This window comes from Lepidochelys kempii, chromosome 3 (genome assembly GCF_965140285.1).
Source record: "Lepidochelys kempii isolate rLepKem1 chromosome 3, rLepKem1.hap1, whole genome shotgun sequence".
In the NCBI taxonomy this organism is placed as follows: domain Eukaryota; kingdom Metazoa; phylum Chordata; order Testudines; family Cheloniidae; genus Lepidochelys; species Lepidochelys kempii.
Window position 1 is genome coordinate 86,552,828 of NC_136382.1, and position 19,313 is coordinate 86,572,140.

Sequence of the window (19,313 nt, forward strand, 5' to 3'; positions counted from 1 at the left end):
ATTCTCTATTTCCCCAGGTATACTGCGTGACTACCTAGGTACCTATGATGTAGCATTTTACCTGGCTGGAGTTCCCCCCATTATTGGAGGAATTATATTATCTTTCATCCCATGGGTTCATGAAAAGAAGAAGCCAAAAGAGAGAGAAAAAGCTGTTGATGAAGAAACAACTAAGAAAATGCTGGAAAATGAAAGCACTTCAGTCTCAGGCACATCAGAAAAGCCCAGTAAAGAATCTGAATCTGTTGTTTGATGTTTTATCTTTCCACTGGACTGAATTCATTTTTACAGGAGCTAGATAATAATTCTGGCTTTGAGTTGAAAATATTATATTATTTTTAATGGAACGTGTGTTCAGATTGCAGAAGAAAACTGCTAAGAGCTAAGAATCTTTTGTACCACTGAGTAGCTTTCTTAGGAGTCCCTGAGTCTAGTTTCAATCCATATTTTTATGGCATTTGAGGTTTTATAGCATCAGTGTGCACCTCCTAGTGATTCTATGTTTAGGGAGATTATTGTTCTAATCTATCACAGCATGCTTCTGGAAGTGTGAAATCTGTTTAGTTTGATTCATTGACCCTTCCAGGATGGCTTCAATAATTTTAGTCCATCAAGTAGAGGCAAATTCTTGTGTTGTTTTCCTGGAATTTCTAGTACCTCTTATGACTGACTTTTGTTTTAATTTCTTATGGCATTTTAACAATTTTTAAAATTCTTTATTATGATAATGAATAGTGATCTTTTTTTGATCCTCTAAACTCTAATCCTTGCTGAAATTATTTTGCTTTGGGAGCTAAATTATTTAACAGATCCTCAGCTTTACTTTCTCTTAATACTCCAACCTGGTCCATTTGCTTAAACCTACTCTGGACCACTTCTACGTTTATTTCTCGGTAGCCTGAATATAGAACATTTTAGGATAAGTTTGTGATAATACATATATTAAACACTCAAAAAGTGAAGGGTATGAACTCACACAGGCAAATAAATTCAGAATTAAGGCTGTTAAACCATTTTTACATCATCCTTTGTGCCCCAGTGCTCCAGTGAATCTAGTTCTTTTTCAGGTAAACTTCAGAATAGCTCTTAGTCTTAAAACCATACAAAGTGCAATACTTGGGTACAATACCATGAGTTAGACAAAGCCAAATTCTGAATTTCTGTGTTTTTTTTCAGGATTTGACTCTTCAAAAAACAACAAAAAGACATCTTTAAGGGATACATTTTAAGTGTGCAATAAGAAGCAATTGTTCATACCAATAAATGGAAATAGCTCTCTATACATAAGAGCTATTAAAGCAACATTAAACACATTGGGAAGTGATTTTGCACTAAGTGAATATGCAGCTTTATTATAGGCCTTTAAAATTTTGCACATGTGATACAACTCCATCTTTTCAAGAAATAGGAGAGAATTTTTGCATGCACGATTACTTATCCTTAACATATCTCTTATTACTTGTGTTCTCCTTGGTATTATATATAGTTTATCAAACCCATACTTCTGAAAAACCTATTCTTCTGAAAGTTACTTTTAAAAAATCTAAACAAAACAGAGTGCTTTTCAGTTTATCATGATTACACTTGCAAATATATTGCCTCTGTTTGGATTTGCATTGACAATGCAGTGTAACACTGAAATAGATATTCATTACCCAGGCACACTCATCGCCATCTATTTTAGTTTTCCTGTGTTAGGTGTGACTTAGCAAAGAAGCTGTTAAGTGTTATCTGTTGAAAATATTACAAAAAAATTCCATTGAAAGTAATTACATAAGTATCCTAACTATTAAGAGCCAGATTTTATAACCCTTATTCACAATTGCATAATATTATTGATTCATTTCAGTTTCTACTCAACATGAGCAAGGCTGTCAGAATCTGGCATTAAAATGGGAAATGGTAAAGTGATATTTATACCCCTTGGCAGGGGTAGCCAACTTGTGGCTCCGGAACCACATTCAGCTCTTCAGAAGTTAATATGCAGCTCCTTGTATAGACACTGACTCTGGGGTTGGAGCTATAGGCGCCAACTTTCCAATATGCCGGGGCGGGGGGTGCTCGCTGCTAAACCCCTGGCTCTGCCACAGGCCCTTCCCCCAATCCACCCCTTCCTGTCCCCTCCCCTGAGCCTGCTGTGCCCTTGCTCCTGCCTCCCTACCCCCCAACCTCCTGCATGCCACGGAACAGCTGATCAGGAGGTGCTCGGGGAAAGAGGGGAAGGCGTTGATCCTCGGGGCTGCCAGTGGGTGGGAGGCACTGGGAGCGGGGCAGGGGAGCTGATGGGGGCTGCTGACCTATTACTGTGGCTCTTTGGCAATGTACATTGGTAAATTCTGGCTCAGATTGGCCACCCCTTGGGAAAGATTTTCAGAAATGCCTAAGAAATTTAAGACTCTTAATGGGACTTGGGCTCCTAAATCTCTCACGTACTTCTGAAAATCTCCTTTCATTGTAAGTAGTGTTGCTAGTTCAAATTCCCACGATTCTTTAATTACAGAAATTACATTAGCAATCACGTTATTCTTGTTCTTGTGTTTCCTTCCAGGTAATGTTGTTCAATATTGCGTATTATCATTACAATACACCCTGATAATGCATAGAAACCTATGTGTAAACCACTGTATTTATTTCAGTTGACTTTTGAAATGAAAAATTAATATTTATCACAGTGCTGACAATTTCAAAAACTTGTTTGCAAAAAGCTAAGAATAACCATCTAGCACAAATTCTATTTGAAATGGTCAAGAATTGAACAGAAGATGGAGCCATGGGATCCTGCAGGGATCTGTACTTGGTCCAATGTTATTCAATATCTTTATAAATTATCTGGAAGAAAATATAATACTATTGCTGCAAAAGTTTTGCAGATGACACAAAAGTGGGGTAATGGTAAATAATGGTAAAGAGTGATCCAGATCACTCTGCAAAGTGGGCCCATTTGAAAAATGTATTTTAATACAAGCAAACGCAAGGTCATACATCTAGGAACAAAGAATGTGTGTCACAATTACAGGATGAGTTTACAGCCGTTTGGAAAGAAAGGACTTGAGAGTTATGATGAACTGAATGTGAAATGTGGTGACTAAGAGCTAAAATCGTCTTGGAATGTATAAATGGGAATACTGAGTAAAAATAGGGAGGTGGCATTAGTTATGTGGATAGCATTAGATTGATCATTGTGGGAATACTGTATCCAATTCTGGTGTTCACATTTTAAAAAGAAAGTTAAAAAATGGGAAAAGCTACTTAGATAGCCATGGAATCAATTTCTTTTGAAAGCTTATCCAATCTCTGGCAAGATAAACAATAGCAATCTTCTCCCTTTCACATGTATTCACTGTTGCACATGATCTGGGCATACAGATTTTGAAATTCCCAACAGAGATTCTGGATATCAGACGGCCAATGCACTCAGTACTCGAATGTTGTAGCTTTGGCTTATAGAAATCGGTTTGCTCATTAGGCACTCAGATACTACAATGATAGACATGGTATAAGAATCTAACTGTAATAGATTTATGGCTTTGGTTCCAGAATCAAACACAGGATGTATGCAATGGAGCGTAGAAGAACCATTTTCAAAAGCAAATTTTTGTCTGAACACCCAGTAGTTGAGGAAATTTAATTTAGGTCCTTATTTTTTAATAATGACATAAGTATAGCACCTTTATAATTCCACATAATGTTTTTATTAGTGTAAACTTGGCTGACATTTTCAATATGCCTTTTATTCTTATATATGAAAGGTGTCAAACATTTTTAAGAATTTCAGAATTGTGTATAGTAATCTTAGACTGGCTATATTTTATATTACTGTGCGTGCTAATATTGAAGACACTGACAAGTGGTTGACTGTATTTGTAAACACTGTATTTTGTGTATTATTTTGACACCAGTTAACATTCATATTGCTAGCATTAACTCCATGCTTTCTAAATCTGATTCATTAGAAACATAAGGATTGAATGTTTCCTGTTGTTCATGGTGCTAAAATAATTGTAATCAAAATCTCAATTACTCAGAATAAAGTAGTGTAACTGTAGTTCATAAGTGGCCCTATTTAGTATCCTGGGTATCGTTGTAGACCACCTTATGTTTTCATCTGATATACTCCTGTCTCATATGTTTGCATTTGTGTATAGAAAAAAAAGTATAGCTTACTTACCTATTTACAATTGTATTCTGATTAGATATGCTCCATTTAACTTGGATTTATATTTAATTTTAAATGAATACATGGTGCAACCTGACTCACTTTAATCCCACTGGGGACATTTTAAAATCACCTGAATGGTTTAGGAGCCTAAATCATTGACTTTCACTTAGGCACTTTTTTTTTTTACCCACTATCAATATTTTCCCTCTTATGATTTAACAGGGTTTTACAAAACATACCAGCTATATGATGGGAAGGTTATATGTAAAAAAGAGACAAGTAAAATTAGACTAGGGGAGACACTCTTGTAAACTAGCAAATTATGATGGAATAACCTTCCCTAACATTTTTAGGATTTCTGCACATTTTGATGCATACATTAAAGCTGCTGATAAACTTAAACAGTACTTTGACAGTTTATCACCCAACCAGTACTTTAATCTTGGCTGGCTTTGGCAGTACAAAAGAGAAAATATTTCCTCATGAATAACTTTTAATAAATCATAGAAATTAATTTAGGCCTTTCCTCAGTATTAGGGATATAAATTTTCACCTTAACAAACACTGCTCTTGAAGATAAAAGGAAAAATCTATTCTGCAGTCATGCTAGTGTTGTCACCTGGATTGAAGGAATCTTCCTATTTTCCCAGCCTGATAGCAACCTAATCTCCAAGTGTAAAATTTTCAAAAGTGCAATGGGACATAGCCTCCTAAATCGCTAGGCACATTTTTGAATTTTTTACTGGCTTCTTTTAAAACTCCCAGGCAGTGAGACATTAATCAAAGCAGCACTCTCCACTTACATGTACCAGGTGAAGTGGGATTATCACCATTGATGCATCAAGAGCTAACACTAGGTGTCATTGGCATTGCCAGATCCTCTCTTTTTCCAATTGGGGAAGACAAATTAACTGGAACCCTTTTCCTTTACCCCCTACTCAATCACAGTGATAGGGTTGGTGGAAGATTAAAATGAACGAATGAGAACTACCATCACATGGGATGAAAAATGTCCCTTTTCAGCGTTCAGTAGCAGTACAAGCAAGGTAATGTGAATATAACAATTCCATGTCTTTGTCCCCAGTTAGGGTCCATAATCTAAACTTTTATTTAAAAAAATTGTTCCTACTTCTTATGATTACGAAGAGAACACTGTAGATGTGAACTGAGTGTAAACCAAAGTACTATTGTCTTCCTGACTCTGCAGATGACCTGAAACAATAATTCTAAGTAATGTGAACTGCCCCATGTATCTCAGTGACTGAAGCCTATTACCATTTCAGTGTCAGCATTTCCTCCATGTCATTGAAATATCTAGCTAATTTTCTTATACACAATCCTGAACTACATGATGCCAAAAGCCCCAACTATTCCATACCCAGATGCCAAATCTCCATCTTCTGCCTTTCAGTTTCTAAGACGCAGCTTATATATTATGGATACAAAAATCTCTAGCATACTGCAAAACGATAGTGTAGAGACAATGTACATTTTAATATCAAAATAATTAGCAGGGGATAATCTACTGATCATGATAATCATAATATTTATTTTAACATCATCTCCATTTTTAATTTAAATGAAGGTACTGCAGAATTTCTAGTCTGCAGCAGAGTCCAAACACTTTGCTGTTAAGTAGATTTTATTCTGTATGCTTGGTTTTGTTTCATTGCTTTTCAGAGGAAAGCCTCAAACCTTTTGATACCAAAGAGCATTTCTCTTCTCCATTAGTAGTTCTATTATCCCCAGGAAGGATCTGGGGAAAGAGAGTCTTTTCTTTTTGACAGGTTTCAGAGTAGCAGCCGTGTTAGTCTGTATTCGCAAAAAAAAAAAGGAGTACTAGTGGCACCTTAGAGACTAACCACTGTAGCTCACGAAAGCTTATGCTCAAACAAATTGGTTAGTTTCTAAGGTGCCACTAGTACTCCTTTTCTTTTTTCTTTTTGACACATTGTAGAATTTCAGATGCTCATGTCCCATACCCCAAGCCTGTGGACTGGCAGTGACTGTGAGTACCAGAAGTGTGAGCATCATGAACATGAATTGTGCTGAGGCTCTTCAGTAGTGCATTTATCATGAATTTGAATAATTCCGGTGTAAGTAACCATTGGTAAAGGCTGATGCTTTCTGGTACAATATAGTGCAAACTACATTCAAATTGTGCTGCATTTTTCTGAAACTTTGACCAGACCTCCTCACGTCTGTGTTTTAAAACTTGAATTGAAATATCCTTTAAGCTAAATCCCAGCCACTAAACATTGCACATCCACATGCTTTGGCTTAATGCTCTACATTCATCTTATCCCTTCTGATGCACAGATTTATGGTAAACTCCAGAATAGTCCCTGTCCAATATTTTGACATTATAAACCAGTTATATAAAGAAAGAATGTGGAAATTTATTTAACTTTGTATTCAGCCAAAGATCTGTAAAATATGAAAGATATCTTATTTAAATAGCTTATGCAATTTCAACTCCTGTATATTTATAAAAATTTTTAAATCTATTTTTCAATATTGCTGTGGGAAGTAATGCTTTCAGTAGTTATATATGACATTGCTTGATGACAATTGCTAAACTTAAATTTCATTCTTATTTCTACAATATAAAAATATTGTACTACTAGACAGTTGTAAAATTGGAAAACCATTGAAAATTACAGTTTCTATGTATATGATCAATTATGGACTACATCATAAATAGTGATGTAGTGTGCTAAAAGAAGTTTCAAAAGGGACCGATCCAAAAGATTGTTGTATACCCTTTTGAACAGCAGGACAGACATGAGTTGTCTTGACAGAGCTGTGTGGTAAAGCTTGTACAGTGTGTAACCACACTAGGTCTGGCTCAAAGCCAGCACTCAGGTCCCTCATTTTCATGATAACCAATTTCATGCAAAACTACATAAAACACTTATTTTTTAAAAGTTCAAAGAAGATAAAATGAAAATAAATAAAAGTTCCCCAAATGCAAGAAACCCATACAACCTACTTCTTGTATCATTTCCCTGGTATTTTTTTCAGTAAGTAATTTTTATAGTTGAATTTATCATGCAAGCTGATTAACAAGAAGGTTAATACATAGGGTTCTAATAAAATCTAATTTGTATTGTACATTATTTTTAACAATTAGATGAATCTTTTGAAAATCTAGCTCTCAGACTCCATCATTAAATCATTTAATATCTTATGACTTTTAACCAATTAAAGTACTTAATGTTAAAACCGCATAAGTATATTCACATATGCTAACTGCATGTATAAGACCATGGAGGTAAGTTCAAAATCTTTTGATAAACTGTTAATCTTTTCTTCCCTCTATGCATATGGGCGCACCTCATCATTTATGAGTGAAATTTATGTGTACCTGGAAGGATGAATGGACCCTTTAGAAATCAAACAACCTTAATTTGAAGATAGTTCCATTTTTAAATGTAATTGTCAGTGTTGAGATAAAATTTTGTCTTGTTTAAACATCTGTATAATATGAACTGTCAGGTGTACATCTCCAGTATATGTAAAAATGTATTTTCATATTCCTTTATTATGTATCCAAAAGGGTACATCTGATATAAAACAAATTGACAATATTACTGAATAGGACAATGGCTTTGGTTTTACTTTCAGCATAAATGGTATAACACTGAAGTCATAGTGGCTATCAGAGACATGAACATTTTGATATTACTTTATCTGAGAGCTGAATTATTCCTTTATTTCTTTTCTATCCTCAAAAATTAGAAAGGAAAACGTTTGTTTTGAGAGAGCATGTGTACATTCAGAGCGTGCTGTACACCCAAACTCTGGCTCTGCTTTTCTTTCTGCAGAATATGAAGGTACTGGCATAAATATTCAAATGTAGATTTCTGTGCCGAGTGATATCACTGCTCTTGATCTTATTTGGTATTTTAGAATTTTCCTCTTTACATTTTAGTGCATTTTATTAAGTTTTTAAGGCCATGATTCTTACGTTATCCATTTTGTAATACGTAGTTGAATGTAGGAGAAATAAATCACTTCAGCAAAATGAACTGTTTTAACCATTTTAGGTTGACAGACTCCTACAATGGAAAAAATGTGAAACCTCTCCTCCCCCCCGAAAAAATTGCAATAAAATTTTTAATGCAAACTTCATACACTTGTGTGGTTATATATGTCTATATTTAAAATTCCTCAGAAAATGAAATTCAAATAGACAAATAATACTCTACACAAGAAGCATAAAGTGGTAATTTAAAACTGAACACAGCATACTGAACTATAGCCTTACAGAGGGAGGGTAGCATATCCTGAGTACAACACTGAGCCAAAGAATGTCATTGGCTCATCATTTCATAAATTCAGAATCAAAGTCAAAACTGCTGGGGGTGAGGATGGGTGCTCTGATCACTGGAATATGGAGTCATACCCTCTTTCTCTCCCTCTGGTAGGTGGCCTCTGAGCACACTTGCCAGATCAGGCCCTGCCTGCAAGTTAGGCATCTGAATGCCTATCTTCCCCCTATTTGTGAATCACTCTGGGGATTAAGTGGGAGATAGTGTCTGTGTTTCTGCCTCTGAGCATTTTAGGCATCCAGACACCTAAGGGAACTTTTAACCAGAAAACATAGGCACTGAGTTTTGGCACCTACCTGGTTCAGCAAGAGTTTTGTGGGTCACAACGGAGCCAAAACTGGGACCTACGTGCCCAAGTCTGGAGTTTGGGCACCTAAATATCTTTTGTGGATCTGGGCCACAAAGTTCAAACAATCTGACTAAAACTTTCCTTCTCTCTTAGCTTACACTCTGCTGACTTGTCTTATTTCCCTAGGTCTCCAGTTTCCACAAGTTTTCCATCTTAGAATGGATGTGGATTTTAAATGTAAAAACAAAACAACAAATAATCAACAAGAAAAACCTGTCTGACTTTTACACAATATAGAGAAACAAACAAGTGCACACCTAATTTTATTTTTCTTTCTAGGTCACGTTTAATAAAAAAAAGTTTGTTAACCATGCCATATGGCACTCATTCCCCACCCAAAGCAGTCCATACTTTTCCTCCTGACTCTGAATGTGAATAGGAATAGCATGACTATGCTGTAACCTTTATGCAATCTAATAACTGCTTGTCTGAACTGATATCTTTTCCTCACTTTATAGTCAGCATATTGCCAGCAGATAAGCAGAACATTTTCTATGATCTTGGGACTCCTTGACCCAATCCTGCATCCATTGAATTGAATGGGAGTTTTGCCATTGTCTTCAATAGGATGAAGATTTGCCTCTGACTGTACTAGCCCAATGTATATATAAATTGTAGCATGATCAGAAACAGTAACTGGGAATATTTATGAAATTATGTAAACAAATGGGAAATAAAGTGTGTGAATAATACTAAGGAAGATACAATGGATGTCATTTAATAAAGGAATTAAGTAATTCTTATGTCAGAGAATGTCCCCTAATCACTGTAGATATGAAAAAGTATTCATCAACCTTTATTTTTATATTTTCCTTTAGGATATATGACTGAGAAAGGAGAATGGCACAAACCCTGCCAGAATAGGATTCTTAAACATTAAAGAACAAATAGAGTAAAATATGCTAATTATAAATACCATGTTACCAGTGGTCAGATATGCTGATAGGTAACCTAGAAAGGTAAAATGTGTTCTAATTAGAATACCTATACCTTTGGCATGGGATATGAGACACCCTGGCACCCCAATATTCACCACTGTCATGTAATGAGGATATGTTTTGTGTAATGTATGCCTTGTGAGGTATATTCTAGAAGTCTTGATCTGCTAGACATTAACATTTTGTTGGATTTGATGTGCTATCATCATATGTGAAGTTTGGCTTATATGTGTTACTGAAACATGTTGTGAGGTTGAAAACACCAACAATCAGCATTTTAGGTACAACAGTAAAAAGGCCAAACAATGTTAATGGCTTATTGAGGAGTCCTTGTGGCACCTTAGAGACTAACAAATTTATTTGGGCATAAGCTTTCCTGGGATAGAACCTACTTCATCAGATGCATGGAGTGGAAAATACAGTAAGCAGGTATAAATATACAGCACATGAAAAGATGGGAGTTGCCTTACCAAGTGGGGGGTCAGTGCTAACGAGGCCAATTCAATTAGGGCAGATGTGGCCCATTCCCAACAGTTGACAAGAAGGGGTGAATATCAACAGAAGGAAAATTACTTTTTGTAGTGACCCAGCCACTCAAAGTCTTTATTCAGGTCTAATTTGATGGTGTCAAGTTTGCAAATTAATTCCAGTTCTGCAGTTTCTCGTTGGAGTCTGTTTTTGCAGTTTTTTTGTTGAAGAATGGCAACTTTTAAGTCTGTTATTAAGTGTCCAGGCAGATTGAAGTGCTTTCCTACTGGTTTTTGAATGTTACAATTCTTGATGTCAGATTTGTGTCCATTTATTCTTTTGCATAGAGACTGTCCGGTTTGGCCAATGTACATGGCAGACAGGCACTGCTGACACATGATGGCATATATCACATTGGTAGATGTGCAGGTGAACCTTGGGAGACAGGCCAGTCCACACTTATAGACAGCCCCCCAACCTGAAGTAAATACTCACCAGCAACTACACACCACACAACAGAAACACTAACCCAGGAACCAACCCCTGTAACAAACCCCGTTACCAACTCTGTCCAATATCTATTCAAGGGACACCATCATAGGACCTAACCACATCAAGGGCTCATTCACTTGCACATCTACCAATGTGATATATGCCATCATGCGCCAGCAATGCCCCTCTGCCATGTACATTGGCCAAACCGGACAGTCTCTATGTAAAAGAATAAATGGACACAAATCAGACATCAGGAATTGTAACTGACTCCCCACTTAGTAAGGCAACTCCCATCTTTTCATGTGCTGTATATTTATACCTGCTTACTGTATTTTCCACTCCATGCATCTGATGAAGTGGGTTCTATCCCATGAAAGTTTATGCCCAAATAAATGTGTTAGTCTCTAAGGTGCCACAAGGACTTGTTTTTACTGATACAGATTAACACGGCTACCCCTCTGAAACAAGCGGAAGGATTACCCCAGGAACTGTGTACAATAGAAACCTCTGAGATAGCACTACACAAAGGGAACTGTTTGACCCAATTCACAGCAAAAGAGCTTTCCACCAAGTGGGAAGAAGATATAAAAGGGGGAAAATGACATTATGGGGTGACCTCACTCTCCCTACAACACCACCCTTGGAAATATCTGAGGAATAAAGACTGAACGGGGGGAAGTGATGGACTCAGGCTAGGATTGCTAGCTTGTGTATGAAATCCAGGGAAAATCCAAGCTGTGAAGCCAAGGCAGCTTGTGCCTTAAGAATCTGCCAGCCTGTTTATCACTCAGGGTGAAAATTTGCTAATTCATATCCCACTTGTCTAGTATGTTAAACTCAGTTTGCATTTTTGTTTATTTACTAGGTAATCTGCTTTGATCTGTTTGCTATCACTTAAAATCTATCCTTTTGTAGTTCATAAACTTATTTTATGTTTTAATCCAAACCCAAGTGTGCATGGTCCTCTTCACATTGAGGGAGACGTGAACCGGGTATTAAACCCATATACTGGCCAGGGCAGGATGGTACTGCTCTGGGGTCCTAGGCAGGGAGGCTGGTGGTTAGAGATCCTGCATGTGACTGCAGCTGACCCTACCTGTGTGAATGCTGGTGAAAGTGCAAGCTTGGAAGGTGAGGGGGAGGGAGCCCAGGCTGGTGGGTCAAAGGGCTCTCTGGTACCCCAGTTCCAGATGGCACCAGGGAGAACACATCACAGGATAGAAGTCCAGAAATCAAAGGCTTGCTTGTTCCAGGCACCCATCTTCCATTTATTGCTCTCTGGCTGGGAATAAAGGGAGTAACTCGGATAAAAGCGACATCCCCTATGTTTGTGAAAATATGATGAGACTCATCTGTTTAATAGACCGATAAGGGCTGTATAATGGGACACACAAGCCTCCATGCAAGGCAGGAAGGGGATTAATTGGTTACAGAAGGCTCAATTAGCCCACATTAAGACACTTAAGAGTAGGAAGCAAGCTTTTGGGGAGGGGTTTAAAAAGAACCATAAGAATGTAGGGCTGGAAGGGACCTGAAGAGGTCATCAAGCCCAAGTAAACTTGGACCATCCCTGACAAATGTTTGGCTAACCTGTTCTTAAAAACCTCTAATGGTGGGGATTCCACAATATTCCTTAGAAGCCTATTCCAGAATTTAACTACCTACATAGTTAGAAAGTTTATCCTAAAATCTAACCCAAATCTCTCTTGATGCAGATTAACCCCATTCCTTCTTGTCCTAGCTTCAGAAGACAAGGAGAACAACTGGTCACTGCCCTCTTTGGAACAGCCCTTATCATATTTGAAGACTGTTACCTGGTCCTCCTTCAGTTGTCTTTTGTCAAGATTAAACGTGCCCAGTTTTTCCACCTTTCCTCATAGGTCTGGTTTTCAAAACCTTTTATCATTTTTGTTGCTCTTCTCTGGACTCTCTATAATTTGTCCATATCTTCTTTTAAAGCGTGGCACCTGGAATTAGATACAGTACTCCAGCTAAGGCCTCAGCAGTGGTGAGGAAAGCTGGACAATTACCTCCTGTCTTACCTGTGATGTTCCTTTTAATATACCCCAGAATATTAGCCTTTTTTGCGACTGCATCACGTTGTTGACTCATATATTCAATTTGTGATCCACCCAGTTTAGACTTTGCACTTGTTTTTATTGAATTTCATCTTGTTAATTTCAGACCACTTCTCTAATTTGTCAAGGTGATTTGTTTGAAATTTTAATCCTGTCCTTCAAAGTGCTTGCAACCCCTCCCAGCGTGGTGCCGTCTGCAGATTTTATAAGCATATGGTCCATGCCATTCTCCAAGTCATGAATGAAAATTCTGAAAAGTACCAGAACCAGGACGGACCCTGGCGGAAGCCCACTAGCTATGCCCTCCCAGTTTGATAGCGAACCATTGATAACTCCTCTTTGATTACAGTCTTTCAACCAGTTGTCCATCCACCTTGTCATAGGTTCATCTAGACCACATTTCTCTAGTTTGCTTATGAGGATGTCATGTGGAACTATGTCAAAAATCTTACTAAAATCAAGGTATATCATGTCTATTGCTTCCTCCCTATCCGCTAGGCCAGTAACACAGAAGAAAGAGAGCAAATGTGGAACTCTCACTGTAGGACAGAAGGCTGGCCAGAATCAGACTTTGCCTAGCAAATCTCCTGGAGGAAAAGGAAGCATTTGTTTATGTTGCTTCCTTCTTATTTTGAACTTTGAGTGCCTGGAATGGGTAGAACTGTAAATTACCAAGATGGAGAGTTGTCTGTGCAACCCAGAATACAGTGGAGGTGGGGTGAAGCAGTGAAGACCAGCAGGGAAACAGACTGAGTGGCTGCTGCACCACATAATGCCAGAAATGGAGTGGTCTGATAAGAACATGCCATAAAACATGGTGGAGAATATGGGCAGGCAATTGGCCACTGGAATTGAGGGGAAACTGAAGCCAATGAGTATTGACTGACGCTTCACCCACTTTGAGTAACTTGGAAAGATGGAGGAGGTGACCTGTCTGCTGGTGATGATGCAGCAGCAACACACTCAAACCTTGCTCCTGTAATTGATGGAAAGCCTGCAAAAACAGCAAGCAGCACAATTTACTGCTCAACAGTGGTGGTAGGATGCCCAGCAACAGGAATGGTTGCGGAAGCACCTGGGCTAAAAAGCTCCGGGGACTTCAGAGAGGGTATTGGAGAGGGTAGCTCAAGCCAGCTGGTCCCCGGACTGGTAAAGTTGGAGCCGGAGAATGACCAGGAGGCCTTCCTCTGTATCTTTGAATGAATGGTCAGTGCATTGGAAAGAGTCTACTTGGGTGGCTCTGTTGGGCAAGGCAGAGGCAGTCTATTGAGTGGTCAGCAACAAGCAGGCAAACTCATAGCCTGTGGTGAAGGTTGATCTCTTGGATAGACTGAAACTGTCTCTGAAGCATGCCAGCACCATTTCTGGGATGAACTCTTCCCACAGAGAGCATAACCACAAGTAGTTGCTCAGAGATTATGGGACCTCGCTGCCTGGTGGTCTGGGTTATGCCCAGACACTAGTTCCATAGAGAAAATCACAGACCAGGTGGTTCTAGACCAGTTCTTGAAGGTTCTACCCATGGGAGCCTACAGCTGAGGAAGGCAAGTCCAACCTGCCTCAGCAGGTGAGGCTGTTGAGTGGGCAAAGCCTATTTTGAGGCCAAAGGAGCTGAATGATGTGGCAGACTGAGTGATCCACTCTGGAAGACTGGAAGAGGGGCTACCCCAATCTGGGGCATTGCAGGGAAGCTCTCAAATAGAGAGGGTCCCAGTAGCCCAAACGGGGGGATGCACAGAAGCGAACCATTAGAACATTCAACCTGTAGTCAAGCTCTCAGAAGTTCAGAAATGCCAACTTAAGGTAGCCTGTGCAATCTTACTTTGAGCCCCTTATGTGTGCAGACTTTAATTACATGAGCACATGCTGTTTATTCTATAATACTTCTCTATCTTATGCAGTGCCCAGGCCAGACAGTGAATGAGACAGAAGGTTGCAAGATGAGAAGGGACATTTTCTTGTGCCTAACACTGGACTGTGTCTCAGAAGAGGGGTTCTACTTCTACCTCTTAACACTGACTGATGTTTGTCAAAATTATAACACCTATGTACAGAAGAGGCTGGATTAAAGTTACACAAATAGGAAATGCCAAAACTAACTTTTGAGAGCTTGACTTTGCAACCTTTACGTTCTTTTAACATAGGTGAGGTGTGTTTGAAGAAATCATTATATTGCATTTATTTGTATTGTGCTTGTACCTACAGCCCCCAGCCTCACTGTGCTAGATGCTGTAAAAACATACAACAAAGTTACTGTCCTTGCCCTGAAGAGCTTGTGATCCAAATACAAGACAACAGATATTAGATGTAGTAAACAGCTGTAACACTGAGGCACTAAAACGTATGGTGTAAAGAGGAGAAGCTGAGAAAGGCACAACCCTGCAGGTACTCACCAGCAGAACATAAAAAAGAACTACAAAAATATCCAAACATAAGAGGTCCTGCTAGAGAAGTAATGTAATGCCCTGATTTACAAAGGGCATTGGTGGTGGTTATACCATAACGTGGAAGTGATTCAAAAGGTAATTTCCTCTAGCTTTACAATAAGATATAGGAAAAACTGTCAGGCCTTTAATGTCCTATGTTATATTCAAACATAATACCATTGCCTAAGGGGAAGTTATTCAGGAATAAGGTATGATGTGCATTTAAAACACTATCGCTATGCTGGAAGAGCAACGCTTCCTCAGCTCTCGTCCCCTAAAGCCCCTACTCTACTTGCGCTATATTGATGACATCTTCATCATCTGGACCCATGGAAAAGAAGCCCTTGAGGAATTCCACCATGATTTCAACAATTTCCATCCCACCACCAACCTCAGCCTGGTCCAGTCCACACAAGAGATCCACTTCCTGGACACTACAGTGCTAATAAACAATGGTCACATAAACACCACCCTATACCGGAAACCTACTGACCGCTATTCCTACCTGCATGCCTCCAGCTTTCACCCTGACCACACCACACGATCCATCGTCTACAGCCAAGCTCTGCGATACAACCGCATTTGCTCCAACCCCTCAGACAGAGACAAACACCTACAAGATCTCTGTCAAGCTTTCTTACAACTACAATACCCACCTGCAGAAGTAAAGAAACAGATTGATAGAGCCAGAAGAGTTCCCAGAAGTTACCTACTACAGGACAGGCCTAACAAAGAAAATAACAGAACGCCACTAGCCGTCACCTTCAGCCCCCAACTAAAACCCCTCCAACGCATTATTAAGGATCTACAACCTATCCTAAAGGATGACCCAACACTCTCACAAATCTTGGGAGACAGGCCAGTCCTTGCCTACAGACAGCCCCGCAACCTGAAGCAAATACTCACCAACAACCACATACCACACAACAGAACCACTAACCCAGGAACTTATCCTTGCAACAAAGCCCGTTGCCAACTGTGCCCACATATCTATTCAGGGGACACCATCACAGGGCCTAATAACATCAGCCACACTATCAGAGGCTCGTTCACCTGCACATCCACCAATGTGATATATGCCATCATGTGCCAGCAATGCCCCTCTGCCATGTACATTGGTCAAACTGGACAGTCTCTACGTAAAAGAATAAATGGACACAAATCAGATGTCAAGAATTATAACATTCATAAACCAGTCGGAGAACACTTCAATCTCTCTGGTCACGCGATCACAGACATGAAGGTCGCTATCTTAAAACAAAAAAACTTCAAATCCAGACTCCAGCGAGAAACTGCTGAATTGGAATTCATTTGCAAATTGGATACTATTAATTTAGGCTTAAATAGAGACTTGGAGTGGCTAAGTCATTATGCAAGGTAGCCTGTTTCCTCTTGTTTTTTCCTACCCCCCCCCCCCCCCAGATGTTCTGGTTTAACTTGGATTTTAACTTGAAGAGTGGTCAGTTTGGATGAGCTATTACAAAAAGGAGAGTGAGTTTGTGTGTGTATGGGGGTGGGGGGATGTGAGAACCTGGATTTATGCAGGAAATAGCCCAGCTTGATTGTCATGCACATTGTGTAAAGAGTTGTCACTTTGGATGGGCTATCACCAGCAGGAGAGTGAATTTGTGTGGGGGGGTGGAGGGTGAGAAAACCTGGATTTGTGCTGGAAATCACTTTAGATAAGCTATTACCAGCAGGACAGTGGGGTGGGAATAGGTATTGTTTCATATTCTCTGTGTATATATAAAGCCTGCTGCAGTTTCCACGATATGCATCTGAGGAAGTGAGCTGTAGCTCACGAAAGCTTATGCTCTAATAAATTGGTTAGTCTCTAAGGTGCCACAAGTCCTACTGTAAGGAGAGTGATCACTTAAGATGAGCTATTACCAGCAGGAGAGTGGGGAAAGAAAACCTTTTGTAGTGATAATCAAGGTGGGCCATTTCCAGCAGTTAACAAGAACGTATGAGGAACAGTGTTTGTGTGTGTGTGTGGGGGGGGAATAAACATGGGGAAATAGTTTTACTTTGTGTAATGACCCATCCACTCCCAGTCTCTATTCAAGCCTAAGTTAATTGTATCCAGTAATAGCTCATCTTAAGTGATCACTCTCCTTACAGTGTGTATGATAACACCCATTTTTTCATGTTCTGTGTGTATATAAATCTCCTCCCTGTATTTTCCACTGAATGCATCCGATGAAGTGAGCTGTAGCTCACGAAAGCTTATGCTCAAATAAATTGGTTAGTCTCTAAGGTAGCACAAGTACTCCTTTTCTTTTTGCGAATACAGACTAACATGGGTGCTACTCTGAAACCTTATTATGGAAGTTATTCTACTATAAATTATTCTATAGCTATAATGGAAAACTGTACTTATTTAGGAACAGCTATGCCAGTCAATTTCCCCATGTAAGCAAACCCTAAGAAACCCACAAAATCTTTCAGACACTGTTATTCAAAAGCTCACTCTCTGTACAGGTAAAATATATATAAAATTCTGGCAGTTTAGATTAGGGCTAGGTGTTTCCAAATCTGAGCGAGTGTAGGAACCTCCCTTTCTGTAAATATACACTATATAATATCTCTGTGTGTGCATGTTCTTGCAGAGAGTTAGGGTGTTTAGTTCCTAATATGAAGTTTAAGACTTTGGAATGCAGAGTTGTACTCAGAATAACTGTAGGTACAGTGTGGTCCAAAATGGCATTTGCTAGGTTAATCAGGGTGAGCATCTGAAAGGGGGAGATGTTATATTTACTTTAGCTCACAAATGGTATATGCCAGCCACTGGAATACAACACAGCCAAGTAACTACATCACTTGTAAACTTTCCTTATAAACTGAATTCCGATGAAGTGAGCTGTAGCTCACGAAAGCTCATGCTCAAATAAATTGGTTAGTCTCTAAGGTGCCACAAGTACTCCTTTTCTTATTGTAAACAGTGGCTTTCAAAGTATTCAGTAATAATTCAGTCAGAAAAATGTTGATTTTTTTCCCTCCAGTAGTCTCTGTTCACAACCCCTTATGGTTCTATTCTATAATAGTTTCCATTATAACTCCATTTCCAGCCCTACAACTGTCTGAAATGTACACCTTTCAGGCTGAAATTTTCCAAACATGGCCCTTAACCAAAGGGTAAATAATTCTAGAAAGTCTGAGGGGAGAAAATGTTTAATCTGTTTTTGAGTGAGATTAGAGTGAAAAAAGATACTTTCCCCATTATAAAACATGATCTCATTTTTTTGTAAATAACTTGATAGCTGAGAACCAAGAGTTGAAATTAGGCATGGAAATTGGCAGCCCTAAAGGCTTTTAAGGGTTCTGATGAAAAAAAGATGGTTTTAATTTACTGGGCTATGAGCCTTTGGAGATCAAACTATCTGAACATGTCATAGATCTTACATGCAGTGTTGCTGTAGCCATGTTACAGTATATTAGAGAGACAGGTGGGTGAAGTAATATTTTTTATTGGACCAGCTTCCACTGGTGAGAGAGACAAGCTTTCCAGCTTACACATAGCTGATGTGGCAGCTATGTAAATGCATATTTAAGTTTATTCCTAATCATCAAAGCATTGAAGTGGTAGGGTGTGCTGAGCAGTTAATCTGGTGCTAGTGGACTTTGTGCAAGTGGTGCTTTACTGAATGTGTCTGCTGAACAACTCTTTCAGTGAAACTGCCTCCTTATTCCCATTTATGGGTAAGGTAAGAAAGGCACCGAGCTAGTACTGCTAACATTTTTGAAAGTGTTCATGAATTTTGGTTGCTTTATTGTTTAAGAGCTCTGTTGCAGTGATGCCTCTCAGTGCCTTACCAGCTGTGTCTGAAGCACTGAGAAGCTGGAACTCTCAATTATTTTAGCTACTAGTGAGTGCTCATTACTGATAAAAACTGGTCCTCGGTGTGGTGAATTAGGCACACACAATGAGTGAGCGCCTTTGGAAAACTTCTGCCTGTCAGTGACTTGCTCAACCAGGTTCCCAAAGGAAGTTTGTGCCAGAGTTAGGAACAGAGCCTGGAGCAGGGCTGCTCAATGGGCCGGTACCTCTCAACAATTACAGCTGGAA

The 19,313-nt window shown here is 39.1% G+C and overlaps 1 protein-coding gene across 1 annotated transcript in view; it reads left to right on the plus strand.

The window, feature by feature from the left end:
* SLC16A10 (solute carrier family 16 member 10) overlaps window positions 1-9,563 on the plus strand; it is a 171,929-nt gene extending 162,366 nt beyond the window's left edge. The window contains exon 6 of the mRNA XM_073337053.2: window positions 18-9,563. Within this exon, the coding sequence (XP_073193154.1) occupies window positions 18-253 (236 nt within the window). The 3' untranslated portion in view covers window positions 254-9,563. The remainder of the gene's footprint in view (window positions 1-17) is intronic.
* The last annotated feature ends 9,750 nt before the right edge of the window (window positions 9,564-19,313 follow it).